We start from the raw sequence: 27,803 nt of genomic DNA, 5'->3' as shown, positions 1-27,803 counted from the left end.
GAGTAACCAGGATTACAGGCCCCTGCCACCACACCTGGCTTATTTTTGTATTTTTAGTAGAGACAAGGTTTCACTATGTTGCCCAGGCTGGTCTCAAACTCCTGGCCTCAGTTGGTCCACCCACCTCAATCTCCCAAAGTGCTGGGATTACAGGCATGAGCCACCGTGCCTGGCCCCCACCCCATTATTTAAATACTCAGTGCACCCAGGGACCAGGGTGTCACTCTGTGGAGCAGCTGCTCTAATCACAGCCCTTCAGGCAATGCTGCCCTACTACCCCAGCCTCCTGCCCCTCCACCCACCACCCACCACCGGCCACCTACCCATCACTGCTGCCCAACCCAGGCCCATAGCCATCATCTTCCTTGCTGCTGCATGGCCAAAACCTAGGTTAAATAACCATTTTCTTCCAGAAGCAGTTTTAAATCACAACAGAATTTCTTTACATTTACAGGGCCTGTGTTCTCCAGGGTAATTATAACACTGCGTTCGGGTGGATCTGTTTGTACTGATGTGCAAACATGTCCAAGATATAAGTGGAAAACATTGAATTGCAAAACTTTCTTCGTAATATAACATTTTATTTAAAAATATATTTACATATATATTAATACATGGAATTGTCTGTTAAAATGTAACTTTCTACTGCATGATTAGGGTCTGATATCAGATATTAAATGGAGTGTGACACAGCCCACCTTGGAGGCATCTTCAAAGTAAATACTGAAAACTGGTTCTGCGACTGTTTATCTTACCCCCCTGCCTTTTGTTTTTGTTTTTGTTTTTGTTTTTTTGAGACAGAGCCTCGCTCTGTCACCCAGGCTGGAGTGCAGTGGCGTGACCTCGGCTCACCGCAACCTCTGCCTCCCAGGTTCAAGCGATTCTCCTGCCTCAGCCTTCCCAAGTAGCTGGGATTAAAGGCACAAGCCACCATGCCCAGCTAATTTTTTTGTATTTTTAGTAGAGATGGGGTTTCACCATGTTGGCCAGGCTGGTCTCAAACTCCTGACCTCAGGTGATCTGCCTGCCTTGGCCTCCCAAAGTGCTGAGATTATAGGCATGAGCCACCAAGCCTGACCTCCCTTCTCTTCTCTATCCCCCTTGACTTTGCCAATAAGCAAGAGGGAAAGAGGATAAAAGAGAAAGAAGACCAGACTACACCACCTTCAGGAAAGGAAACATCTTGTCTTTGAATCAAAGCTGAATTGATGAATGAAATCTCAAACCTAATTTCTGATTTGACATTGTATTTTGTGATTACAGGACAGTCTTCTGAGTAAAAAAATTGAGGGGACTGTCAAGTTTCCAGTCAGCGGGAGAGGAAAGGTTCCCCACTGAATAAACTTTTTTTTTTTTTTTTTTTTTTTGAGATGAGAGTCTCATTCTGTTGCCCAGGCTAGAGTGCAATGGTGAGATCTTGGCTCACTGCAACCTCCACCTCCTAGGTTCAAGCGATTCTCCTGCCTCAGCCTCCCAAGTAGCTTGGACTACAGGCATGCACCACCATGCCTGGCTAATTTTTATATTTTTAGTAGACATGGGGTTTCACCACATTGTCTAGGCTGGTCTCCAACTCCCAACCTCAGGTGATCCACCCACCTCGGTCTCCCAAACTGCTGGGATTACAAACATGAGCCACTGGTTCCAGCCTCCACTGAATAAACTTTAAAAAGGCAGAGAGAAACAAAAATAAAGTGGAATTTCTATGATATTTCCCTGTTGGGCTTAATGGAGAGACTAGGTTCATAAACAGAGGAAGATGTCTGGAAACAGGATGTAGCAAACTCCAGATATCTCTTGTGGGGAGTAGGGGGGAATGAGTGTTACTCACTTTTTCTCCTATTTACATTATGTCTGAATTGTGTTAAAGTAAACAGAGCATGTTTACTTTTGTAATCAGAAAAACCATAATGATAAACATGTACCTCTAAAACATTAGTGGAGAAAATCACTGCCCTTGATGTTTCAAAGACATTTGTAAAATATTAGAAAGACGGCAAGCTGAAAAATGAAATAGGAACCATAATCACTGACATCTATAGAATGTATTACAATTTAACAAAACATTTTCATTTAAGAACCTTATTTGAGGCCAAGCCTGCTGGCTCATGTCTGTAGCCCCAGTACTTTGGGAGGCTGAGATGGGAGGATCACTTGATCCTAGGAGCTTAAGACCAGCCTGGGCAACATAGTGAGACCCTCTCTCTACAAAAAGTTAAAAAATTATCTGGGTGTGGTGGTGTGCACTTGCAGTCCCAGCTACTTGGGAGACTGAGATAGGAACGATTGCTTGAGCCCAGGAGGTGAAGGCTGCAGTGAGTGCAGTGAGCCATGATCACGCCACTGCACTCCAGCCTGGGTGACAGAGCAAAACCCTGTTTAAAACAAAAAACAAAAAACAAAAAGGAAACACCTCATTTGATTGTTACAGCAACCCTGGAGTTATGCACTTGAGTTTTTCACATTCTACAGATGTAGAAACAGAGTGTCATAATTATTGGTTACCTAATGTGGCCAACCACACTGCCAGTGGAGAGAAGGCTCAAATTCAGGTCTTCTGGGTTTAAATCTCATATTCTTTCCATTTCACAATACAGAGTGCTGTTCTACAATATTTATTTGCCAGAAAATGTTCTCCCAGCCCACTCTCAATGGATGCACAACATTCCCTAGTGCACATGATGTAATAAAGCCATACCATTACAGTCTGCAATAACAGTGTTCTTCTGAACTATATTCCACATTCCCCTCTAAACTGTGGAATCTTTACATATTTAACACCGTTTTCCTCATCTTAAAACTGCTACTCCTAAAACAGGTGTGGTGGCTCATGCCTGTAATCCTAGCACTTAGGGAGGTCGAGGTGGATGGATCACCTGAGGTCACAAGTTCGAGGCCAGCCTGGCCAACATGGTGAAACCCCGTCTCTACTAAAAATACAAAAATTAGCCAGGCGTGGTGGTGTGCATCTGTAATTCCAATTACTCTGGAGGCTGAGGCATGAGAATCACTTGAACCCAAGAGGCGAAGGTTGCAGTGAGCTGAGATCATGCCACTGCATGCACTCCAGCCTGGGCAATAGAGCAAGACTTCATCTAAAAAAACAAAAAAAACAAAAACGAACAAAAAACCTGATACTCCTGCTGAGTTCCATACCTGTCAATGACCTTATAATTTTCCTGTTATCACAGTATTAAACTTTAGCTATCTTTGCTCTCTTCTTCCATTTTATTCTATATCTGGTCATTTTACAGTTTCGTGTGTGTGTGTGTGTGTGTGTGTGTGTGTGTTGTTTTTTGAGACAGTTTCACACTGCCACCCAGGCTAGCATGCAGTGGCTTGATCTCTGCTGTAGTGGTGAAGGAGGCGCTGCAGTCCAGGGACCTGAACTTCTCCCACCCGAGCCTGCCTACTGCACACTACGCCCTGCCTCCGGGTATACTCACCTTGCTTCTGGTCACCTGTGAAGCTGGACACTCACCCTAGAAATGTGGCCAGTCACAACAGCCCAGTCACACCACCGTTAACATCTCATGCTACTGAACCTGAATAGGTGGAGTCCAGTTTGTATCTAGACCCTTATCTGCAGAAGAGCCTGGGAAATAGATCATTAGCCTTCCAGCCTCTGCAGCACAGGAACACATGTTAGGAGAGCACTGAGACGCTCATTGCCAATTAACCACATCCACCTTGTTGACACAGTTTCATTTTTAAATTTTTATTTATTATTTTTTTTGAGACAGGTTCTTGCTCTGTTGCCTAGGCTGGAGTGTAGCGGAGCTATCTCAACTCACTGCAGCCTCGACCTACTAAACTCAGGTGACCCTCCCACCTCAGCCTCCTGAGTACTGGGACTATAGGCCCATGCCACCACACCCAGTTAATTTGTGTATTTTTTGTAGAGATGGGGTTTTGCCATGTTGCCCAGGCTGGTTTCTAACTCCTGAGCTCATGCAATCCTCCTACCTTGGCCTTCTGAAATGCTGGGATTACAGGTGTGAGTAACCATGCCCAGCCTGCAGTCTTTTTGATTCTTTCTTAGAGGAACTCCTCAATCTGTTGGTAATCCATTTCCACCCTGCCCCACAGAGGTTTCTAGTCTTTGTTCCCATAATAAACTACATATTGTATTACAGTGGCCTATGTATATCAATCTCCAGGCCCCTCCTTGCAGGAAGAGAACATCCTTGAGGGCAGATACTAAATCTTATCTTTTTATCACCATTAGTTAACATAGTGCTTGACAAAATACTAATTGCCCAGTAAAAGTTGAATGAATCAATGAATTTTCTGCAGAAGACCGGAAGATCTACAAGGATGCCTTGGAGGCATGTGAAATCAGGGGTGGTGCTGCAGTGGAAAACAGACTTGAAAGCACCAGGATCCAGGGTTAGGACCCAGGTATTCAGAGAGAGGGGAAGTGTGGCCTCAGGGCCACAGCTTACAGACTCCAACTTATTTCTGACTCTGGGCGGCTTTAGGACCCTGGGAAAATTTACTTAGGAGGAAACATGGCGCCCTGGTCTCTAACTGTGGCCAGTGAGGTGGGTGAAAAGCTTGGGGTTCACCCTGGAGCTTGGGGAGCAGAAGGATGTCCCAGCTTGGGGCAGGAGGGATATGCCACAGCAACGCAGCAGAGAATGTGGCAGTGGCCATGCCAAAGAGGGCAGCAGAGTGAGCTGGAGGCCCTAGCAGCTCGGGCAGGGGAGCAGCTGTCCATTCAGGGGGGGCCCTGATATCTCCAGCTTTAGCTGCAGGGGGCGGGGCACTCCCCACCTCAGAATGTCTGCTTGTTACCATTCTGCCAGGATGGTGAATTGGATGCCACTTTAGCTGATGTGAATCTTTTCCAAGGCACTTTCACGGTCCCAGTCTTGTACTCCAAATCCTTCAAAGACCCCTATCTGAATAAACAGAGTAATTTGTGCACAAAAGGCCCACCACTATCAGGTTCCCAGATACATTTTTTTTTTTTTTTTTTTTTTGAGACAGAATCTCACTCTGTGCCCAGATTGGGGCTCACTGCAATCTCTGCCCCCAGGGTTCAAGTAATTCTCATGCCTCAGCCTTCCGAGTAGCTGGATTACAGGCATGCGGCAGCACACCCGACTAATTTTTGTATTTTTTAAGTAGAGACTGGGTTTCACCATGTTGGCCAGGCTGGTCTCAAACTCCTGGGCTCAAGTCATCTGCCCACCTCAGCCTCCCAAGGTGCTAGGATGACAGGCGTAAGCCACCGTGCCTTGCCCCGTAATATGCTTTTCACCCTTTTCCTCCGGCCACTCACTTCCAAGAATCCTCCAATTCCACAAAGCTTGTTGGTCACCAGTGCTCCTGTTCCTGCTTCCTGCACTTGCTCCTTGGGACACCCTGCCTGAATTACCCTCAGCACCAGCCTTAGGATGCAGGGAAGAAAGGCTATTGTTCTCAGCTCCACACCATTGCTGGGCTCATGAGGATCCACAGCAGCAAAGGGAGGTTGTGCTAGCAGGCACACATGCACACACACACACGTGTGCACTCACATATACACAGACACGTGCAGACACTAGCGTATCCAAAGCAAAGAGGGCCACACTCTCCACTTTCATGGCCATCTCACACATTGCATTCAGTGTTCACTTTAAAGCTTTTGAGATACTTTCCTCTGCACTAAATATTCTCTTGACATTCATTTTAACCTGATTTCAATTACATAAAACTAGAAGGGACCATGTAATTCACTTGCCAGTATTCTAGACCCCACATCACACTAGGAATGATGGAAAGTTCAATCATCCATTACATAATTTATTCAACCCATGAATTAAGAACTTTTTACGGGCCGGGTGAGGTGGCTCACGCCAGCACTTTGGGAGGCCGAGGTGGGCGAATCACCGGAGGTCAGGAGTTTGAGACCAGCCTGACCAACATGGAGAAACCCTGTCTCTACTAAAAATACAAAATTAGCAGGGCGTGGTGGTGCATGCCTGTAATCTCAGCTACTTGGGAGGCTGAGGCAAGAGAATCATTTGAACCTGGGAGGTGGAGGTTGCAGTGAGCCAAGATGGCACCATTGCACTCCAGCGTAGGCAATAAGAGTGAAACTCCATCTCAAAGAAAAAATTTATGTACTGATTTCTAGCGTCTCACGTTGAATATAACTGGCTCTAACTGGTAGACAAGTTTGAGACAAGCAGTGGCTCTCAAATTTCACTCTGCATTAGAGTAACCAGGAGATCATCCTAAAATATAGATGACCAGGCCAGGCACGATGGCTCATGTTTGTAATCACAGCATTTTGGGAAGCCATGGCAGGATGATGGCTTGAGGCCAAGAGTTCAAGATCAGAAAGGTAACATAGTGAGATCCTCCTCTTTTTCTTTTTTCTGTTTTTTTTTTTTTTTTTTTTTTTGAGACGGAGTCTCCCTCTGTCACCAGGTTGGAGTGCAGTGGTGTGATCTCGGCTCACTGCAACTTCTGCCTCCCGGGTTCAAGTGATTCTCATGCGTCAGCCTCCTGAGTCGCTGGAACTACAGGCGTTCCACCACTCCCAGCTAATTTTTTTGTATTTTTAGTAGAGACGGGGTTTCACCATGTTGGCCAGGATGGTCTCGATCTCTTGACTTTATGATCCGCCTGTCTCAGCCTCCCAAAATGCTGAGATTATAGGCGTGAGCCACCTCACCTGGCCTAGATCCCCATCTTTAAAATAAATAAATAAATAAATAAATAAATAAATAAATAAATAAATAAAAAGAAAGGCTGGATGCAGTGCCTCACACCTGTAATTCCAGCACTTTGGGAGGTTGAGGCAGAAGGACCACTTCACAACCAGCCAGGACAACACAGGAAGACCGTATCTCTACAAAATAAAAATTTTAAAAATTATCCGTGCATGGTGGAACACACCTGAAGTCCTAGCTACTTGGGAGGCTGAGGCAGGAGGATTGCTTGAAGCCAGGAGTTCGAGGCTGCAGTGAGCTATGATTGCGATGCTGCACTCTAGCTTGGGGTACAGAGCATGCCTGCAAAAACAACAATAACAACGACAACAAAGAAAGATTTCTGTGGGTTCCGGATCTACCACTGCAGATTAACTGCCTTGTGTTCCATCCAAGTAAACCTCCCCAGCTGGAACAAGCATGTTGCCTCTGCCACGACACTGAGCGAATGAAATTCCAAAACACCACAGAGAGTTTTTGAAATTGAACTCCTGGCTTAACAGAGTAACTTGACAGAGGAGGAAGGGATGAGTCAGCCATTTAAAATCAGGTACAGGGGATTACTGGGGCTGGATGTGCACTCGTACAGCATACCAGAATTATCACACAGAATGTTGGGGGCCCCGGGCCCTGGGCCTCATCTGAAGCAGCCTGAAAGCCACTCACCTCCTCTGACACCTGTAGGTCTGGCTCTGGAGAACCTATCGGGAAGAGAACTTTCCTGCTTCAGGTAGGTTGGAGGCAGTGCTGGAGAGGCTTGAGGCTGGAAACCCAGATAGGGCCATCAGTCCTAGACCTAATTTCTTTCCACCACACACTGACTCCAGTTAAAGCATTCCTTCCTTCCTTCCTCCCTCCCTCCCTCCTTTTTCTTCTTTCTTTCTTTCTTTCTTTCTTTCTTTCTTTCTTTCTTTCTTTCTTTCTTTCTTTCTCTCTCTCTCTCTTTCTTTCTTTCTTTCTTTCTCTTTCCTTCCTTCCTTCTTTCTTTCTTTCTTTCTTTCTTTCTTTCTTTCTTTCTTTCTTTCTTTCTTTCTTTCTTTTTCTCCTTCCTTCTTTCCGCCCTCCCTCCCTTCCTGCCTTCTTTTTCTTTCCTTCTTTCTCTTTCTCTTTCTTTCTCTTTCATTTTTCTTTCTCTCTCTTTCTCCTTCCTTCCTTCCTTCCTTCCTTCCTTCCTTCCTTCCTTCCTTCCTTCCTTCCTTCCTCCCTTCCTCCCTCCCTCCCTCCCTCCCTCCCTCCTTCCCTCTCTCTTTCTTTCTTTTGTTCTTTCTTATTTTTTTAGAGATGGGTCTCACTCTGTTACCCAGGCTACACTGCAATGTGCCATCATAACTCACTGCAACCTTGAACTCCTGGACTCAAATGATCCTCCTGCCTCAGCTTCTCCAGTAGCTGGGATTATAGGCTCCAGCTAAAGTATTTCTTTCACCCCATCCAGATTGTTTCAGGATTTGAGAATTTGAGCCATTTAATTTTTATTTATTTATTTTTTTTGAGACAAAGTCTCGCTCTGTTGCCCAGGCTGGAGTGCAATGGTGTGATCTCAGTTCACTGCAACCTCCACCTCCCGGGTTCAAGGGATTCTCCCTGCCTCAGCCTCCCGAGTAGCTGGGATTACAGGAGCCTGTAACCATGCCTGGATGCTTTTTGTGTTTTTAGTAGAGACGGGGTTTTGCCATGTTGGCCAGGCTGGTCTCTAACTCCTGATCTCAGGTGATCTACCTGCCTCAGCCTCCCAAAGTGTTGGGATTACAGGCATGAGCCACCACACCCAGCCATTCTCAAAGATTTTTAAAGGAGAGAGAGAGAGAGAGAGAGAAAACAACAACAACAACAACAACAAACTTTTGGTAGATTTTTTTTTTTTTTGGTCTTTTTATAGAGATAGGGTCTCACTCTGTCTCTCAGGCTGGAGTCCAGCAGTGCAATCATAGCTCACTGCAGCTTCCAACTCCTGGGCTCAAGTGATTCTCCCATCTTGGCCTTTCAGGTAGCTGGTACTACAGGCATGCACCACCATGCTTGGCTAAATTTTTAACTTTTTGTAGAAATGTGGTCTCACTATGTTGCCCAGGTAGGCCTTGAACTTCCGGGCTCAAGTGATCCTCCCATCTCTGCCTCCCATGTAGCTGCGATTACAGGTGTGAGCCACCACATCCAGTTAACTTTCAGTACCTTATGTTTCTGATAAAGCCATGCCTGCCTCAGAGGGAAGGCAGGATGGATTTTACCCACCAGAGAATCCTGGTTCAAGTGCTGAAATTCCCCCAAATAGCAGCAATCTTACTACCTGCACCTTTGGTTTCCCCCAGCAACCTAGAAGGCCAGGACTCTAAGCCTCACCAAAGAACTTGACTCTGAACTTCACTCTCGAAGATTAGGCTGAAATAACTGGCATTTATATTTATATTTTATTTTATTTATTTATTTTGAGATGGAGTTTCACTCTTGTTGCCCAGGCTGGAGTGCAATGGTGTGATCTCAGTTCACTGCAACCTCCACCTCCTGGGTTCAAGCAATTCTCCTGCCTCAGTCTCACCAGTAGCTGGGATTACAGGTGTCCGCCACAATGCCTGGCTAATTTTTTAATATTTTTAGTAGAGATGAGGTTTCACCATGTTGGCCAGGCTAGTCTTGAATTCCCGACCTCAGGTGATCCACTGGCCTCGGCCTCCCAAAGTGCTGGTGAAGGGGTGGCCTGCCCCTCCACACCTGTGGGCGTTTCTCGTTAGGTGGAAAGAGAGACTTGAGAAAAGAAATGAAACACAGAGACGAAGTATAGAGAAAGAAAAAGTGGGCCCAGGGGACCGGCACTCAGCATAGAGAGGACCCACACCGGCACCGGTCTCTGAGTTCCCTTAGTATTTGTTGATAATTAGGTTTACCATCTTAGAAAAAGGGAAGTGACAGGATAATAGGATCATTGCAGGGAGAAGGTCAGCAGTAACACATATGAATCACATGTCTCTTGCAAGGACAAGGTTGGGGGTAGGGTCACAGATTAACAGCATCTCAAATACAGAACAAAATGGAGTCTCTTATGTCTACTTCTTTCTATATAGACACGGTAACAGTCTGATCTTTCTTTCTTTTCCCCACAGCTGGGATTACAGGCGTGAGCCACTGTGCCCAGCCCTATTTTATTTTTTGAGACAGTGTGTCACTCTGTTGCCCAGACTGGAGCGAAGGGGCATGATCATGGCTCACTGCAGCTTCAAACTCTTGGGTTCATGTGATCCTTCAGCGTCAGCTGCCTGAGTAGCTGAAACCACAGGTGTGTGCCACTATACCCAGCTAGTTTTTAACTTTCATATAGATGGAGTTTCACTATGTTACCCAGGCTGGTCTCAAACTCCTGGGCTCAAGTGATCCTCCCACCTCGGCCTCCCAAAGTCTACAATTACAGACATGAGCCACCACACTCAGCTAGAACTGGCATTTATAAAGTATCACCAGGAAGCACCTCTTCATATCACTGGACTCTTCAAATTCTGCCTCCAGTCAAGCTGGACCTCCAGAAAGTGAGTGGCTTAGGTGGTTTTATTCCACTTTGCTGCAGATTTGTCTTTAACAGAGTTGAATGTTAACATCACCAGCTCTGCTAGCCTACACCTTGTTCTGCCAACTTTCATGGACTTCACCAAGCAGCTCCCTCATTCTTCAGCTCTGGGACCTGGAAAGGAGGGAGATATTTGACCGGGGACTTGGGCTGTGAGCGGTGGGTCATGGCAAACATGGGTGCTTGCTTTCTGCAGGGAACCTGGGCCTTTTCCAGCATTGTGAGGCTGGGTGACACCAGGGCTTCTAGAAGTGGTGATCTCAGCTGGGACTCAAGTTTTGCAAGGTGGGCTGTCTCAGCAGGGCAGCGCTGACATACCTTCCAGCAGTGTCTGGGAACCGGAACAGGAGAATGAAAATGCAGAAAAGGGCCAGGGATGGTGGCTCACACCTGTAATCCCAGCACTTTGGGAGGCCGAGGTGGGTGGATCATTTGAGGTCAGGAGTTTGAGACCGGCTTGGCCAACATGGTGAGACCCTGTCTCTACTAAAAGGACAAAAATTAGCTAGGCGTGGTGGTGCACGCCTGTAATCCCAGTTACTTGGGAGGCTGAGGCGAGAGAATCTCTTAAACCCGGAAGGCAGAGGTTGCAGTGAGCTGAGATTGTGCTACTGCACTTCACCCTGGGCAACAGTGAGACTCCATCTCAAAAAAAAAAAAAAAAAAAAAAAAAAAAAAAAAAAAAAAAAGGCAGTGGAGCTGGGCGCGGTGGCTCAAGCCTGTAATCCCAGCACTTTGGGAGGCCGAGACGGGCGGGTCACGAGGTCAGGAGATGACCCGCTAACACGGTGAAACCCCATCTCTACTAAAAAATACAAAAAACTAGCTGGGCGAGGTGGCGGGCGCCTGTAGTCCCAGCTACTCCGGAGGCTGAGGCAGGAGAATGGCGTAAACCTGGGAGGCGGAGCTTGCAGTGAGCTGAGATCTGGCCACTGCACTCCAGCCTGGGCGGCAGAGCAAGACTCCATTTCAAAAAAAAAAAAAAAAAAAAAAAAAAAAAAAAAAGGCAGTGGATACTTCGATGATGGTTGCTGATGGACTGGTTGAGGGCAACTCTGGAATATTTTGAAGGGGGCTCTATTTGGGTAGGTGAGGAGTTGGATATGTATTCCCAATGTGTCATGAAATTTTATGAATTAAAAAAAATTTTCATGAATTTTGACTCAAGACACCAAAGGCTCTGGCATCTAGAATTATACAGTACTAGTTTTTCGTCAATTATTAATATAAAGGAAATCACTGCATCTAGATAAACTAGGTAGATTTAAATACAGCTCTAAGGCTTTATCTGGTTGGTGGAATCAGTGTTATTAATTCTCTGGATCATATTTTTAAAAAACCATCTATACCCTTATTAAGTATTGAATAGTTAAAGGAATTGATGTACATAAAATGGTACCCACATATCCTGATGTCATCTCTGTTATGAAAGCTTCCCCCCCTCTAGTACTGCCATAAACGCTTTGCTGGCACTGAATATTTAATGTCTTGAATTATAGTTATTGGAATAGCTATCTTATTCTGACCTCTAGATTGTCCTTCTTTTACTCACCTTTATAATTCTGTAATATTTAGCCAGTGCTTCCTGCAAGGAAGGTCTTTACTAACTGAATGTGGAATCAAATTTAAGTGAATTGAGTGTAGGCCTGAGAGTCAGAGCTGGAGTTTTTGGTTGTAGTCCTGGCCCAGTCACTGGAAAGTTGTATTACCTGGCTAGTCATTTCTTTAAGCCTTGGTCTTCTCCTCTCCCCCTTATCTCTCCCGCTTCCTCCACTGTCATCATTCGCTATCCTGTCCTGGACTTTGTTACCCTCTGCCTTCTTTACGGTAACTGCACTGTACTACGCTATACATTCCCATGTGGCAGCGTGGCAGCATGTACTGTTTTGTTTTTTTTATTTTCTTTTGTGACGGAGTTTTGCTCTTGTTGCCCAGGCTGAAGTGCAATGGCGCCACGTCGCTCACTACAACCTCCACCTCCCGGGTTCAAGCGATTCTCCTGCCTCAGCCTCCCGAGTGGCTGAGATTACAGGCATGTGCCACCATGCCTGGCTAATTTTGTATTTTTAGTAGAGACGGAGTTTCTCCATGTTGGTTAGGCTGGTCTCGAACTCCCAACCTCAGGTGATCTGCCCACCTCGGCCTCCCAAAGTGCTGGGATTACAGGCGTAAGCCACTGTGCCCGGCCGTACTGTTTCCAGACACATTATTTTATTTAATGTTCATAACTTGACTGGGTGCTGTAGCTCACACCTGTAATCCCAGCACTATGGCAGGCTGAAGCAGAAGAATCGCTTGAGGACAGGAGTTCAAGACCAGCCTGGGCCACATAGTGAGCCCTTATCTCTACAAACAATTTAATAATTAGCTGGGCATAGTGGTATTTGTCTGTAGTCTTAGCTGCTCTCCAGGCTGAGGAAGGATTGCTTGAGCCTGGGAGTCTGAGGCAGCAGTGAGCTAAGATTGTGCCATTGCCCTTCAGTCCGGACAACAGAGTAAGACTCTATCTCAAAAAAAAAAAAAAAGAAAAAAAGAAAAAAAGAAAGACTGACTCATAATCTATGAGATCTATGAGATGGATATGGATATAATAAGCTCTACTTCTCCACTTTTCAGCTAATAAGACAGGCTGGAGGAAGAGTGAGAGTTGTGTCTAAGGCACTGGTAAATGGCCGAATATGGATCTGAACCTAGATCTGTATGATGTCCTAGGTACTCTGGTTATTACTGAAAAATGACTTTCGATTAGAATTATTTTGAGAAAGCCCCACTCTAATTTATTACACTCAAGCTAGTATACCCCTCTGAACTAGTATAGCATGTAAACTAGTATACATTCTCTGCCACGCAGTGGCTTGCGCTGTAATCCCAGCACTTTGGGAGGCTGAGGTGGGCAGATCTACCAGCCTGGCCAGCACGGTGAGACCCTGTCTCTACTGAAAATACAAAAATTAGCTGCACGTGGTGGAGGGCACCTATAATCCCAGTTACTTGGGAGGCGGAGACAGGAGAACCGTTTGAACCCAGAAGGCGGAGGTTGCAGTGAGCCAAGATCACTGCCACAATCTTAGCTCACTGCTGCCTCAGACTCCCAGCCTGGGCAACAGAGCGAGACTTGGTCTCAAAATAAATAAATAAAATAAAAATACATAAATAAATTAAAACAAAACAAAATAAAATAAACTAGTACACATTCTAAACTAGTAGTACACTCCTCCAATGCATAAAAACAGAAACAACACCTATAATTATCAGTAATTGTTGTTGTGGATCCAAGTATCTATGTAAGAAGCAAAAAGCCCACAGCAACAGTTGTTGTCATCGTTGTCATAAACTTAATTAGTGGGTAGAAATGTCTAGTGCTGCAGCCAAACAGCAGTAGGAGGAGCCTTTCCCATGACTGAGTGGAAGGAGGGAAACCTAGACTATTTCTGGGTCTGCCTTGCTTGAGCTTTCTCTGTCGCCTTGGGCAAGTGACTTTGGCCCTTGGTCAATGTCCTGGAGTAAGATGGGGCTAGCACCACTGCACTGATTTGCTGGGACAGGTGGTGGAAAGTGGTGGTCCAGGGCTGGGAGAGGAGAGGAAGGGCAATGTTTCCTAGGAGAAACTGCACTATGCTGGGGCAGCTGTGGTGCTGCAAAGCGCAGGGAGTGTGGCAAGCGGACGAACCTCATGTCTTGTTTCCTTGTTTTAAGATTGGAGGTGGAGTGGGATGGATGGTCAATCGCCAGCTCTTCCACCTCTAAGTGCTCAAGTTCTGCGCCAACCCAGGGCAGCTTGATTGCTTTCACGTCCCTCGGAAATAACTGGCAAAAAAGAATTTCACATAGTCTGGAACGGGCTTGGGACAGGGACCACTCTTTGCTGACATTTGTCATTCTTTAAACATAATGACATACGTTTATTAAGGAATCATAGTCCATAACTAAGACAAAATGAGCTTCAGTTACGTTCCCTAACTCGGATCACGTTCCTTCAGAACTTCTCAAGCCCGCATGTCACTCATTGCGGAGTCGGAGCCTTCCTCGGGGTTCAGGCGTCTGCGTTAAGCGCGGGCACACCGTGGGGATTCCCGCGTGAGCTTTCTCCGCGGCGTCAGAATAGGCTGTTCACGGATTCGCGTTAGGATTGCTTATGCTGCAGAACTTGAAAGAAATAAATGTATCAGAATTGCGATGTTTACGGTCTAATCTATTTAAGTGGGTGGGTCAGCGGAGGGTCAACAGGAAACTTCAAGGTAAACAGTGACCTCTGAAAAACGCCCGGTCGCTCACAGCTTCCCCACTGCCTCCCCAGAGCAGACTATTAATTCTTGCGTTTCAGGCAGAACTGCCGCTGCCCGACCCTGCAGCCGAGCTAGGGAGCGGGCAGGGCAGAAACCCAGCGGAGCAAGCCGCAGGCTCGAGTCCCCGAGGGCAGAGAGGCTCGGGCTGGAGCCTCCGGGGCGATGAGGAGGGGACTCGCCGCGCTGAGCAAAAACTGCCTTCCCCGGGAGCGCCTGCACCCGAAACCCTCCAGTCCAAGGAAGGGGATTAAAAGTGACAAAGGAAAGGGAAGGGGGGGGGGCTCCGTGGAGACCTCTGGAGGCGTGGAAGGGGCGTCCCCGAGGAGGGGCGAGCGCAGCCCTGCAGGGAGCTGGGCGGGCGGGGTGAAGGGGGCTGGGGGGCGCCCGGGCCACGGTTGGTGGGGGCAGATGGCCGCCTGCCCGGGTTGGCGGTGGGACCAGGGGTCCCAAGCCTCCGGAGGGAGGGAGGGAGGGACGGAAGGAGGCCGGCCCCGGAGGGCGGTGGCGGGGGCGCGGGCTGCGGTCGTGCGCTCCGCCCCGCGCGGGTAGCCGGCCGCGCCTCCCCCTGCCGCATGTGCGCGGTGTTGTGTGCCCGGCCCTGCTCCTCCCCCTCCCCTCCCCTCGCGCCGTCCCCTCCCCCAGCGGCCCCGAGCGAGCGCCAGCGCCACACAGCCCCGGGCCGCCGCCGGCGAGCGCGCCGAGACGCCGAACAGGTGGCCGGAGGCTGCGGGCGCCGCGGCGGGGAGAGGCGAGGCGAGCCCCGGGCGAGGCGAGGGTGGCCGGGCCGGACCGGGCATGCGAGCTGAGCGGCCCCCCGGCGTCGCCGCCGCCTGCCCTCGCCCCTAGCCGCCCGCGCGTCCAAGTCCCCCGCGGCTCCTCCGCGCCCAGCGTCCCTGGTCCCGGCCCCGGCCCCGGCTGCTCCGGCTGCGCTCGGCGAGGGGCGCGGGCCCGCCCGCGGCGGCGGCGGCATGAAAGTGACCGTGTGCTTCGGACGGACCCGGGTGGTCGTGCCGTGCGGGGACGGCCACATGAAAGTTTTCAGCCTCATCCAGCAGGCGGTGACCCGCTACCGGAAGGCCATCGCCAAGGTGAGGGGCCGGGGGCGCGGGCGGGGAGGGGGCGGCGGCGGGGACGGCGCCGGGATCAATATGGCGCTTCCTGGAAGGGGGAGGAGAGGCGCAGGGAGGCGGGGAAAGGGAAAGTGCGGCCGGGCCGGCCTCGCGGGCGCCCCCCGCCCCGGGCTGCGGGCGCCAAAGTTGTCAGCGCTGGCCGGGTCGCAGCCTCGGGGGCACCCAGCCGGGTCCCGCGGCCCCCGCCCTCCCCTTCCCCATCCCCCTTTCCCCGGGAGCTCCGGCCTCAGGAGCGCGGGGCGAGCCGGGCAGCGGCGCACAGGCCGGCCCTGGGCGCTTCCCCGTAGTCTGTAGAGCTAGCCAAGCCCCGAGCCGGCGCGCAGGGGCGCGGGCCGGGAAATCCAGCCCCAGGCCTCTCCCGGCTCCCAGGCCCCGCGGGCACAGGCCGGGGACTGGGAACTTTTGGTGTGAGGAGAGTTTCGTGACTGCCCTCCCGACGGAGGCGGGCTGCGAGCCTTCTGTCTCCTCTCCCTTCCTCGGGCGGGGGCGGGACCGCGGCGGGGGGTCTTTTCCTCCTTGTCCCCCGCGAGCAGGGGCGGGCAGGGGCGCGCGTCCGGGGGCTGCAGGGTTTGGGGAGTAGCCGGCTTGGGATCGGGGAGGCGTTCCCGGGAGGGCCACCGGTGGCACTCAGCACTCGCTTGCGAGCATTTACTGAGCTGATCCCCCTTACTGGGCTCTGGAAAGCACAACCTTGAAACGGTCGCGGAAAGAAAAGTTTTCCTGCGAGGACCTCAGCTCCTACCTATCCTGGGCTGCTTCCATGTGGCTGGGCTGCGGAGCCGGGCCTGACTTCAGAGTTGAGTGGATTTCCCTTTTTCTTGCTGTAGTGATAACATTGTCTCCACTTCACAGCATTCCTCTACTATGTGTCAGAAGTGAAAAGGCATTTTGCTAAATTGTTTTACCGACTGTGTCTGTGTTTGACAACAGCCCACGCTGAAGTTTCTCCCAAGCACCCGGGGATATTTCCTTTGTAGTAGAGTCCTCTTTGGTGGGGAGTGCATTCACTTCGGTGCAGTATTTCCCATTTGTTCCCGACAGTGGCCTGGCCCCTATGGGCTTGGGGGCTGCAGATGACGTTGGAAAGTGGCTTGGTCAGCCCTATTTAGCGTACACAGGGTACTCCGGTGGCATCTTCAGTTCTCTCAGAAATTAAAAATAAAAAGCTTTTTAGACTGCTGTTTTGCTTTTAGTATACACTGGAAAAAGTAGCATAAATTTGGGCTTTTAAAGATAATTTTGGGGGACGTTTAGGAACCCGGCACAAGGATGGAAGACATTGGCTTTAATAGCTCTGTTATGTTCCTTACAGTTGGTTGAACTCTTTTATTGAAAATCAAATAAAATTAGTGGGAATTGGACACCTGTTTATCTTGCAAAGCTGACAAAGGGAAAGAAAACCATCTCAATGGGCATTTAGCTTTTTTAAGTGTTGTTTATGTGTGACAGTTTATGCTTTAAGTGTTCCGAAAGAGTACTCAAATTGTTCAGGCACTCTGGAAACCAACAAAATACTTTGTGCAAGGAAAGAGAAATAAAGTAATATGCACTCTGCAGTATGTCTAGGCTCCTGAATAGGGAGAGGGTGATCGACATTTTCTTTCACTTTATTAATTTTATGTGATTAAAATTGTTTTACCTACTGTGTCCCATGTTTCATCGTGCACAAAATAGACATAGGCTGAACTGCCTATTTGACAGTAGTTCAAATGTTGTTTGAGGCATTCGTTCCACAGAAATTTTGAAGCTTTGACTGTGTTCACAGCACTGTTCTGGGTGCTGGACATCTAGGGGACCCACTGGCTGTGAGAGGCTGAGCAAGAGGCTGCGCAGTCCTCCAGGTGAAGGGGCTGGTGGTGACATGGGGAGAAGAGGGGCCTCTGGGATGCTGGGTGGCTAAAGCGCAGGGCCTTGGTCACAGACCTGGTCCTTGTTATTAACAATTAGCAGTGGTTGTTTCACAGGGCATAGAAAAGGGAGTGCAGTTTTCTTACGGGTGTCTGGGGAGGTGTCACAAAGAGAAAAGGGGGCCTGTGAGCTGAAGGAAGGGAGGGTGATAGTGACATGGGAGTTGGAGATGAGAGGGCGGGTCAGAGATGGGTCAGGGGTTCCAACACTGACATGCTCTTTAAGTACAACTTAGAGTTCAGTGGGTGAATTTTAACGGGGGCTTTGCAGTATACCAAGTTCAATCATTGGATCCCAAGACTGTTGACCCTCATGTTGCCAGAGCTTGAGTGTCTTCTAGGTCTCCTTTTTCTCGTTTTTATTCTGAAATTGCTAGACAATGATTGAGATTAATTTTCAGTCTTTCTTACTACTTTTCCCATTCTATATTAAGTGATGAGGAAGTGATATTATGTATTTAACACTGTTTTAACTTTTATTCTCTGTTCCTTACCGGTATTGCCTAATAGAACAAGAGAAATTCTGTATGAAGAATTGGGTGGCTGGATAGTTGTGGAGTGGTGTTTAGGTTGCTAGGTGACATGTGGTGTGATGAACTCCCATCTGGTGGGGAAAAATGTGGGCAGATCATGTTTATGGCTTTGTATAATAACCAACCAAGCCAAAAATAAAAAATAAAAAGGAAAAGAGAAAGATCCCAACTCTCAAATCACCAAGGCTTTCTCTGCAGTAAACATTTTCTGGTGTGGTGGGGCTAATTTTCTGGCATTGCATCTGGGCTGTTTTCTCTTCAGGTTACACAAATCAATTTTTCTGGATAGTGAAATGTCATGATTTAATACTAGACATGTCCTCAGTGAGTAGATATTTGAAGGCTTGCGCTTAGTCATGTGTGACATTTCTTTTTTCCTTTCATGAAAGATGTTTTTGTGGTTGTGATCACTGATGAGTGGGAATAGCTCTTCATCCTCATCCACCCATCTGCATTAGGAGCCTTGCTGAGGACAGTGCGGTGCTAGACATTGGGAACCACGTTACGTGGACCATTCTCATGGGGGTGTAGGATGGGAGGATGGACTGTGTCTGCATCTGTTCTTCTGTGCTTGCGACCTGATACCCGTGATTATGGTGCTGAGCTGCAGCGCTAAGTGTGGGGTTGGTTGAAGGGCTGCTGTGTATAAAAAGTCATGCTGTATGAAAAAAATATGATTGAATTCGTGCACTTTTCAAAAAAAAGTATAATCTAGGAGACAGGAAGAATATATAGCAGTGTAAATAACAGTAGGTGGTAGCATTATTGGCACCAGTGTGATACAGTCAGTAATCGCTTCTGCATTTTGGAGGTAGGTACTATCATTATGGGGTGCGTGTGGGAGTCTCATGTAGTCACTAGGATTTGAACTGGGCTTGGTTGGTGGGAAGGCTGACCTTGATATAGGGAGTGCTTGCTAACTGGGTAAGGCACCTGCCTGCAGGGGCAGATGGGCTCTGGGTCTGTAGGTCTGCAGTTGGGGTCTAGGTGTGTGAATCTGCAGAATGTCTGCTACGATTTTGAGAAGTGAAAGGGAGGGCATTCCAGGAAGGCCGTATGGACAAAGGCAATTCAGGCATTCAGCCCAGGGGGTCAGGATCAAACTGAGGAGGACTGAATGCCAGGGCAAGACCCTGGGACTTCATGCAGTAGGAAGGACTGTGGCGTTTAGCTAAGAGTCAGGGTAACAAGTAGTTCTAGGAGGATGACCTGAGCAACTGAGATTTGTATGGATAATTTCTTAGCATTTCAGTCTAAATAAATGTTGCCGAGTGACCAAAAGGGGAAGGAGAGAGTGAAGGACAAAAGTGAGGGCGAGGAGGTGCTGGAACCCCTTTGCCGTCTGCTTCCACCTCCCTCAAGCCCTCCTCTCAGCCTGCAGGGGAGCTTTGGATCGGGTTTGGTGACCTAGGTTTACAAGCCATTTAACCTTGGGTACACCAACCCTATAGAGCCCCATTATCTCAAGTGGAATATTCCCTGGCAGGGTTAATGTAAGTATTGAACAGGATGATGAGAGGGAAACTCTGAAGTCCTGAGCCCGGCCCATACTAGCTACTCCGTAAAGATGAATGGAATGACCAATATGTTTTATCCACCAAGCAGTTTTACACCCTGGGAACTTTCCCAAGTGTCCTACTATTGCTGCTTGGATTTTTCCCCTTTACTTAAAAAGGCAGCATGTAATTTCATTGAAGGATGGGTAAGAATGTTAGATTGAATGATGTGCAGCACCACAATCAGGAGAACAAAATTGTGTGTTGCATGTGTGTTTGGGCTGAGGAAGTAAAAGCTGTGGGTGTTGGCTTGATTACAGGTTGATTATTGGGGCCTCTGGCTTCTGTCCCCAAGCACATCACTTTAGAGTGATTTAATGGCAACCTGTTGTTATTACAGGTTGAGCATCCCTTATCCAAAATACTTGGGACCACAGAAGTGTTTTGGATTTTTCTGGACTTTGGGATATTTTTGTATATCTAATGAGATAGGTTGAAGATGGAACCCAAGTCTAATGTATTGTTAGAATTTATGTATGTTTCCTATGTATCTTTATACACATAGCCTGAAGGTAATTTTATGCAGTCTTTCTGTGCTTGAAAAGAAGTCTGTGTTAAGTACTTATATGTGGAATTTTCCAGTTGTGGCATCATGTGGGTGCTCAAAAAGTTTCAGATTTTAGAGTATTTGGATTTTGGATTTTTCAATTAGGGATGCTTGACCTGTGTTTTTTAAAAAGTTGAGTCCATGGACAGAAACTTTTGAAAATGTGCTTTTTTAGTGGCGGGAGACTGTTGATTAGTAACATAATGACAGTCATGGTTTTTATGAAAAATCTTGTGGTTGGTATGGAATTTTTCTGTGAAAATATGTATGACTGCATGTTATTCATTTACAAGCGTATTGAAACTTTTAGGAAAATAGTTGTACTGTTGCAGAGATTGAAAGAAAATAGAGGCGAGCATAAAAATAGTGAAATGAAAGCAGCTTTATTATTATTTTTAACATTTTCTGCCTTCTCAAAAAGGAAAAAGAAACTAAACATTTTTGAAAGGCTGATCTTTCTAGAATTCAAGTCACATTGTCCTCTGGTGCTGAAGCGCCTTTGTCCCGCGTTCTCCAAGTCCTGCCTTCTGAGCACAGCCTGTCCCTGTAGGGACCCCTTTTGCCTCCCAGCCACTCCCTCTGCAGCCGCTCCACCCCCGGGACTCACAGACACTTCGCTGCCTCTGTTCTGGCATTTTCTGTTTCTTCTGCCTGGAACGTTTGCTCCCTCCTTGCACTCATTCGTGAGTCTCAGCCCATGCCAGCCATCTCTGGGAGGCTGGCTGTCTGTCCCAAGCTGCTAGAGGATCTTTCTCCCTGCCTGCTGCCTCTCCTGGGGACGTCCTGGGTGTAGCTTCTACACCGACTCAGATGCTTGGGCTGTGCTGTGTGGTTTTCAAGTGTATCCGTGTGCCCCTCCTCCCTCCCGGTGAAATGCTTGAAGCGGGTCGCTGAGCTTCAGTCTTAGTGAATAGCCCATGTCTGTCACATTGCAGCCAGAATGTTGAGTAAATACAAAGTTGAGAATCAACATGTTAAACTGGTCTCACACAAAAAATACACTTCCGCTGAGAGGACTATCATCAGCACTTGGGAATTTAAAGGACTTTAAGGTTTGGTGTGTTTAACATACTGCACAAACAGCTTGTAATGGAAACTAAGATTTAGTGAGGTTTGGAGTACCTAGAAGTTATTCTTTTGTATCAGCTGTCTTGAGGGAGTTCAGTTTGTTTTTCAGATCAAGCAGAGGACCCTCCTGGGGTTCGCACTGGGCGAGGTTCAAGGCAGGTGGCCAGGGCTGTGTGAGAATCTGGCCCTGGAACACACCTATGCTTGGTCTGGCGCCTCTGATTCCGTCAGTTGAGATGCTTGGCTGAGTGCCAGGACTAAGTAGGAATGTTTAGGATCTGAGATTCTCAGAGAGAATCTGGCGGATGTGAAGCGCTTCTTGGCTTATGGTAGACATGGATGAATTGGTTGTGGAGGGAGTATTTAAAGTCTCACTTAGATGCAAACCCACAGACCGATCCTCCATCTGTCCTGGGAGGTTCTACCTCCCCACAGAGTTGGGTGCAAGTTGGTGATGTTGAGCTCTCCATAGATGATTAGAACCCTCTGTACTTGTTTCAAGGATAGAAATAAACATGTAAGATTGGGCCAGAAGGTGCTTTCTATAGGTAATTTTCCATCAGGGGGAGATGGCATGCTAAGCCCACACAGCATGCTTTCATCCTGCTTGGCCGCTTGCTCAGCATTCCTGGCTGGGACCAAAGTCAATGGCAGTAGAGCTGGACATCAGTAAATGCATACAGTTTTACCTGTTTTGGGTACCTTTTCTGTACAAAAGCAAATCTTTATCAAAATAAGTGCTGAGTTTAGTGGATAAAGTAGAAAGGTGACTGATTTTGTCTTTTAGTCATTATTTAAAAGTTCCTTCCTTCCTTCCTTCCTTCCTTCCTTCCTTCCTTCCTTCCTTCCTTCCTTCCTTCCGTCTCCCCTCCCCTCCCCTCCCCTCCCCTCCCCTCCCCTCCCCTCCCCTCCCCTCCCCTCCCCTCCCCTCTCCTCCCCTCCCCTCCCCTCCCCTCTCCTTCTGGGTCTTATTTTGTCACCCATGCTGGAGTGAAGTGGTGTGATCTCTGCTCACTGCAGCCTCTACCTCCCAGGCTCAAATGATCCTCCTGCTTTAGCCCCCCAAGTAGCTGGGACTACAGTTGTGTGCCACCATGCCTGGCTAATTTTTGTAGTTTTTGTAGAGATGGCATCTTGCCATGTTGGCTAGGCTGATCTCAAACACCTAAGCTTAAGCTATCCACCTGCCTTGGTCCCCTAGAGTGCCGGGATTGCAGGCATGAGCCACCATGCCTGGCCCAAATTTTAGCAAATAAGTAAAAATAACTTTGTTTTAACTTATTTAGTAAACAAGTAAAAATTTTAATAAATAAATTAAAATAACTTTCCTGTATAGGTCTGTGCCTTCTTGCATCTGGCCTGCTATCTTTCCATGGTTTTTGCCATTTAAATATTACTTTTGTGTATTCCTTTTCTTCTCCATCAACTCATATTGGTCCCTGCAAATAAGATTTCAAGCTCCACATCCAAGTGACTTTAAATATCAATTATTTATTTATTTTTCACTTAAACAGAGTGTATTTTGTGTGTACTCTCTGTACTCTGTATATATTTTATATATACTCTTAATATATATACACACACACAAACACACAAGAGAAATGAAAATGTGTGTCTATACAAAAACTGTACATCAGTGTTCATAGCAGCAAGCCCACATATTGTATAATTCTGTTCCTATAAAATGACCAGAGTGGGTAGCTCTGTAGAGACAGCAGAGTGGTGTCTCACTAGGACTGGGAGTTTGGGGTAATGAAGACTGTGAATGCGTATGAGGTTTCTTTTTGGGATGATGAAAATATTCTAAGATCATGGTGATGATTGCACAATTCTATTCAAGTGTATACTTTCAATGGATGGATTTTTTGGTTATGTGATTATATGTCAATAAAGATGTTAGAAAAATAGGCTCTATAAGCCACTATGAACAATGCTCCATTTTTAGGTATTTTATAGTTCTGAGCATTTCATAAAATGACATATATATGTGTATCAGAGATGCTCAAAACACTTCAAATGAAAACTGGCTGTTTTTAGGAGTTTTCCATACAGTGTGGAATCCCTGCTTTCTCAGACCTGTGCAGTGTGTCCTGTTTACTGTCTGGTAAGCCCCTGGCTGCTGAGCCTTCAGGTCCCCTGGTCTCTCTGTGCTAACCCTTACCCCTCTAAGGGCTTCACCAATTGTTCTTCAGCCAGAGACTCCTTTCTGCCCAGCTCGCCAGCACCTTTGTGCAGTGGAGGTTGAGAATGCCCCAAATATGCACGTAATGGATCAGCCTTTCCAGCATTTGGCTTTGGCTCCCAGAAGTTTTGAGCTTTGGCAAATCTTACAAGCTCTGTGGGCCTCTGTGTCCCCATGTTCTCATATTCAGAGATGCGGGGCTGGACTCCCACTGCCAGTTCCCTGAGCTGTGCAGGCACTCCTGCTCTGCATGGTTAGTGTTGGTGCTCATAGCACCATAAGTGATGTGCAGTAGCTTTTCAGAGGGTTATACAGGGTCCAGGACCTCTTACTCCTCCCACCCATGCTGTGAGAATATTTTGCCTATCCCCCCACGCCCCCAACTTTGACGGGGCTTGCTCTCCAGGTCAAATGGATGCTTTTGAGAGTTAGGGTAAATTTTGCCTAGGGACGGCTGGGTGAGAAGGCTCATGCCTGTAATCCCAGTGCTTTGGGAAGCTGAGGTGGGAGGATTGCTTGAGGCCAGGAGTTCAAGACCCAGCCTGTGCTACATAGTGAGACCACGTCTCTTTTTTAAAAAATTAGCCAGGCATAGGCCAGGTGTGGTGGCTCACGCCTGTAAACCCAGCACTTTGGGAGGCTGAGGTGGGCGGATCACAAGGTCAGGAGTTTGAGACCAGCCTGGGCAAAGTGGTGAAACCCCATCTCTCCTAAGAGTACAAAAAATAGCTGGGCATGGCGGAGCACGTCTATAATCACAGCTACTCGGGAGGCTGAGGCAAGAGAATCACTTGAACCTGTGAGGCAGAGGTTGTAGTGAGCCGAGATCACGACACTGCACTCCAGCCTGGGCGATGGGGAGATTTGTCTCAACAACAACAACAACAAAAAATTATCCAGGTATGGTTGTGTGCATCTTTAGTCCCAGTTGCTCAGGAGGCTGATGTGGGAGGATTGCTTGAGCTCAGGAGTTTAAGATTGCAGTGAACTATGATGGTGTCACTGCACTCCAGCTTGGGTGACACAGCGAGACTCTGTCTCTAACAGAAAAAAAAAAAAATTTTGTCTAGGGTGTCTTTCAGAATTTCTTATTGTCTCAAGATAAGTATCTTTTAATGTAAATCACATCATGCTCAGAAGTGACTAAGACAATTGCCCTTGTGAATTATAGAGGTATGATATTTCATGATATGAACTGTACAATATACATATATATGCACATACGTGTGTATTTCTGGGGTTGATGTTTTATGGTGGCATAAATTTAAGTCATTTTAGAGATGACAGTCAAGTTAACATTTTCCCAATCTTGGTGTTTTTAACTATTCAGACACTGTAAGATTTAAGTTTTTGGAACTAAGATGTATATTTTTCTAGTGTCTGGCTTTTCCCTTCTTTTTTTTGAGATGGAGTCTCTCTTGCCCAGGTTGGAGTACAGTAGCAGTCTCGGCTCAGTGCAACCTTTGCCTCCTGGATTCAAGCGATTCTCATGTCTCAGCCTCCTGAGTAGCTGGGTTTACAGGCACCTGCCAACACACCTGGCTGATTTTTTGTATTTTTAGTAGAGATGGGGTTTCACCATGTTGGCCAGGCTGGTCTGAAACTCCTGACCTCATGATCCGCCTGCCTCGGCCTCGAAAAGTGCTGGGATTACAGGTGTGAGCTACCGCGCCTGGCCTTTCCCTTTTTGATTAGAAAACTAATCTATATTATAGTGTTTATATGTTTGAAAAAGCCTCTTTGAGATAGACTACACTAAAAATCAGTGTTTCCTTCTTCAACACGTAAGAAAACAACTTGATATATGTCTCAAAAACCTAAAATTGCTAACCAATCAAAATATGTGTATTAATATTAAAAACACACAAAGAAAGGAGTGTTGTTTTTGTGTAGGTGGTATATATGAGACTAGGTTTTTTTGTTCAATTTCTTTTACATAGACAATACAAATTGGAAAACAGTTTTTATGTCTGTGTTTTAATTTTCTTCTCTAAGTCCAATGTTAAGTCCAAAATTAAAAAATAAACTCTTTAGAAGTCTGAGGGACAAAGGAAAAAAGAAAACAATTTTTCCAGGGAACGTATTTTCTTATACCACAAATGCATTTAAAATGTGTCATTTATAACGCTGAAACCCGGTGTGCAAAGCCGTATGTGAATAATGGTTAGCCAGATTCCTGCCCAGCAGGGTTATACTCTAAACTTGAATTTCTTTTATTACAGACAGCAGTACCTGCAGAAGGAGGAGTACACACAGCATATAACTAATCACTAAATTCATTATTGTTGAACACAGGGTTTGGTACCTTTACCATTTTGTTAGAGATCTGGAAAAAAAATCTTCTAGACAAATCAGGTTGATCTTGGCCGGGTGCAGTGGCCCGTGCCTGTACTCCCAGCACTTTGGGAGGCCACGGCGGGCAGATCACTTGAGACCAGGAGTTCAAGACCAGCCTGTCCAACATGGCGAAACCCCGTCTCTACTAAAAAATACAAAAACATTTAGCTGAGTGTGATGGCAGGCACCTGTAATGCCAGCAACTTGGGAATCTGAGTAGTGAGAATCGCTTGAACCCGGGAGGCAGAGGTTGCAGTGAGCTGAGATTGTGCCACTGCACTCCAGCCTCCGCGATCGAGCAAGACTCCATCTCAAAAAAACAGGGCCGGGCGCGGTGGCTCAAGCCTGTAATCCCAGCACTTTGGGAGGCCGAGACGGGTGGATCACGAGGTCAGGAGATCGAGACCATCCTGGCTAACACGATGAAACCCCGTCTCTACTAAGAAATACAAAAAAAACTAGCCGGGCGAGGTGGCGGGCGCCTGTAGTCTCAGCTACTCGGGAGGCTGAGGCCGGAGAATGGCGTAAACCCGGGAGGCGGAGCTTGCAGTGAGCTGAGATCCGGCCACTGCACTCCAGCCTGGGCGACAGAGCGAGACTCCGTCTCAAAAAAGAAAAAGAAAAACAAAAACAAACAAACAAAAAACAAAAACAGATCAAGTAGATCTCTAAGTGCATCATTTGGATTGATAACTATTTTTTACTGCATCTGGAAGGTGGTGGCATTTTAGCAGTTGTACTGTTGAGGAATATGAAATAAGTATATTTTAAATTATGAAGACACTTCCTATCGGGAATATTTTTTCCAGGGAAACTTGCAATACTAATAAACTCCTGAACTTTATTCTTATTTTTTATTTTTATTTTTTGTTTTTCTGAGATGCAGTCTCACTCTGTCACCCAGGCTGGAGTACAGTGGCGTGATCTTGGCTGACTGCAAGCTCTGCCTCCTGGGTTCAAGCAATTCTACAACATCAGCCGCCCAAGTAGCTGGGCTTACAGGTTTCTGCCACCCCGCCTGGCTAAATTTTTGTATTTTTTGTAGAGATGGGGTTTCACCATGTTCGCCAGGCTGGTCTTGATAGAGTCTTGAACTCCTGACCTAATGTGATCTGCCCGCCTCGGCCTCCCAAAGTGCTGAGATGACAGGCGTGAGCCACTGTGCCTGGCCAACTCCTGAACTTTCCATGGGGGGGTCAGTTTTATCTTCTACATTTTATGACTCACACAGGTGTTTGCAAAAACACCATTAGCTGAAAGTGGAAAGTTCGGTGGTGGGTATTTTGCTTCTAGGAGGCCAAAACATCAGAGCGACACACCATGGATCAGGATTCTAAAAAGGAATCTCTCCCAGACATTTATGGAGAGTTAAGAGCAGTACCTTTGTCAGCACGGGATTCCTGCCTTCTATTTTTTTTTTTTTTTTTTTTTTTTTGAGACGGAGTCTCGCTCTGTCTCCCAGGCTGGAGTGCAGTGGCGCGATCTCGGCTCACTGCAAGCTCCGCCTCCCGGGTTCACGCCATTCTCCTGCCTCAGCCTCCCGAGTAGCTGGGACTACAGGCGCCCACAACCGCGCCCGGCTAATTTTTTGTATTTTTAGTAGAGACGGGGTTTCACCGTGGTCTCGATCTCCTGACCTTGTGATCCGCCCGCCTCGGCCTCCCAAAGTGCTGGGATTACAGGCGTGAGCCACCGCGCCCGGCTATTTTTTTTTTTTTTTTTTTTTTTGAGACCGAGTCTCACTCTGTTGCCCAGGCTGGAGAGCAGTGGGGTGATCTCGGCTCACTGCAACCTCCACCTCCTGGGTTCAACTGATTCTCTCATTTCAGCCTCCCAAATAGCTGGGATTACAGGCATGCACCACCACACCCAGCTAATTTCTTTTCTTTTCTTTTTTTGTTTTTGCATTTTTAGTAGAGATGGGTTTTCACCTTGTTGGCCAGACTGGTCTCAAACTCCTGACCTCAAGTGATCCACCTGCCTCGGCTTCCCAAAGT

General features: G+C 47.3%; 1 protein-coding gene and 1 long non-coding RNA gene across 45 annotated transcripts in view; one reads left to right on the top strand and one right to left on the bottom strand.

Moving 5' to 3' along the window:
- Positions 1-14,103: 14,103 nt before the first annotated feature.
- Positions 14,104-16,554, bottom strand: LOC123566897 (uncharacterized). Its single transcript, XR_006689601.3, has 2 exons — positions 16,419-16,554; positions 14,104-14,406 (listed from the first exon to the last, which is right to left on the bottom strand). It is a non-coding gene; the product is annotated as an uncharacterized lncRNA (long non-coding RNA).
- PARD3 (par-3 family cell polarity regulator) overlaps positions 15,187-27,803 on the top strand; it is a 717,421-nt gene continuing 704,804 nt past the window's right edge. For 29 of the 44 annotated variants that reach the window (XM_045361920.2, XM_045361921.2, XM_074001408.1 and 26 more), the window contains exon 1: positions 15,187-15,634. In XM_045361920.2, coding sequence (XP_045217855.2) covers positions 15,515-15,634 — 120 coding nt within the window. In that variant the 5' untranslated portion in view covers positions 15,187-15,514. The remainder of the gene's footprint in view (positions 15,635-27,803) is intronic. The other 15 variants (XM_074001401.1, XM_074001387.1, XM_074001386.1 and 12 more) reach the window with 3 other exon arrangements.

This window comes from Macaca fascicularis, chromosome 9 (assembly GCF_037993035.2).
Source record: "Macaca fascicularis isolate 582-1 chromosome 9, T2T-MFA8v1.1".
NCBI classification, from domain to species: domain Eukaryota; kingdom Metazoa; phylum Chordata; class Mammalia; order Primates; family Cercopithecidae; genus Macaca; species Macaca fascicularis.
This window is presented reverse-complemented; position numbering and strand designations above follow the sequence as displayed.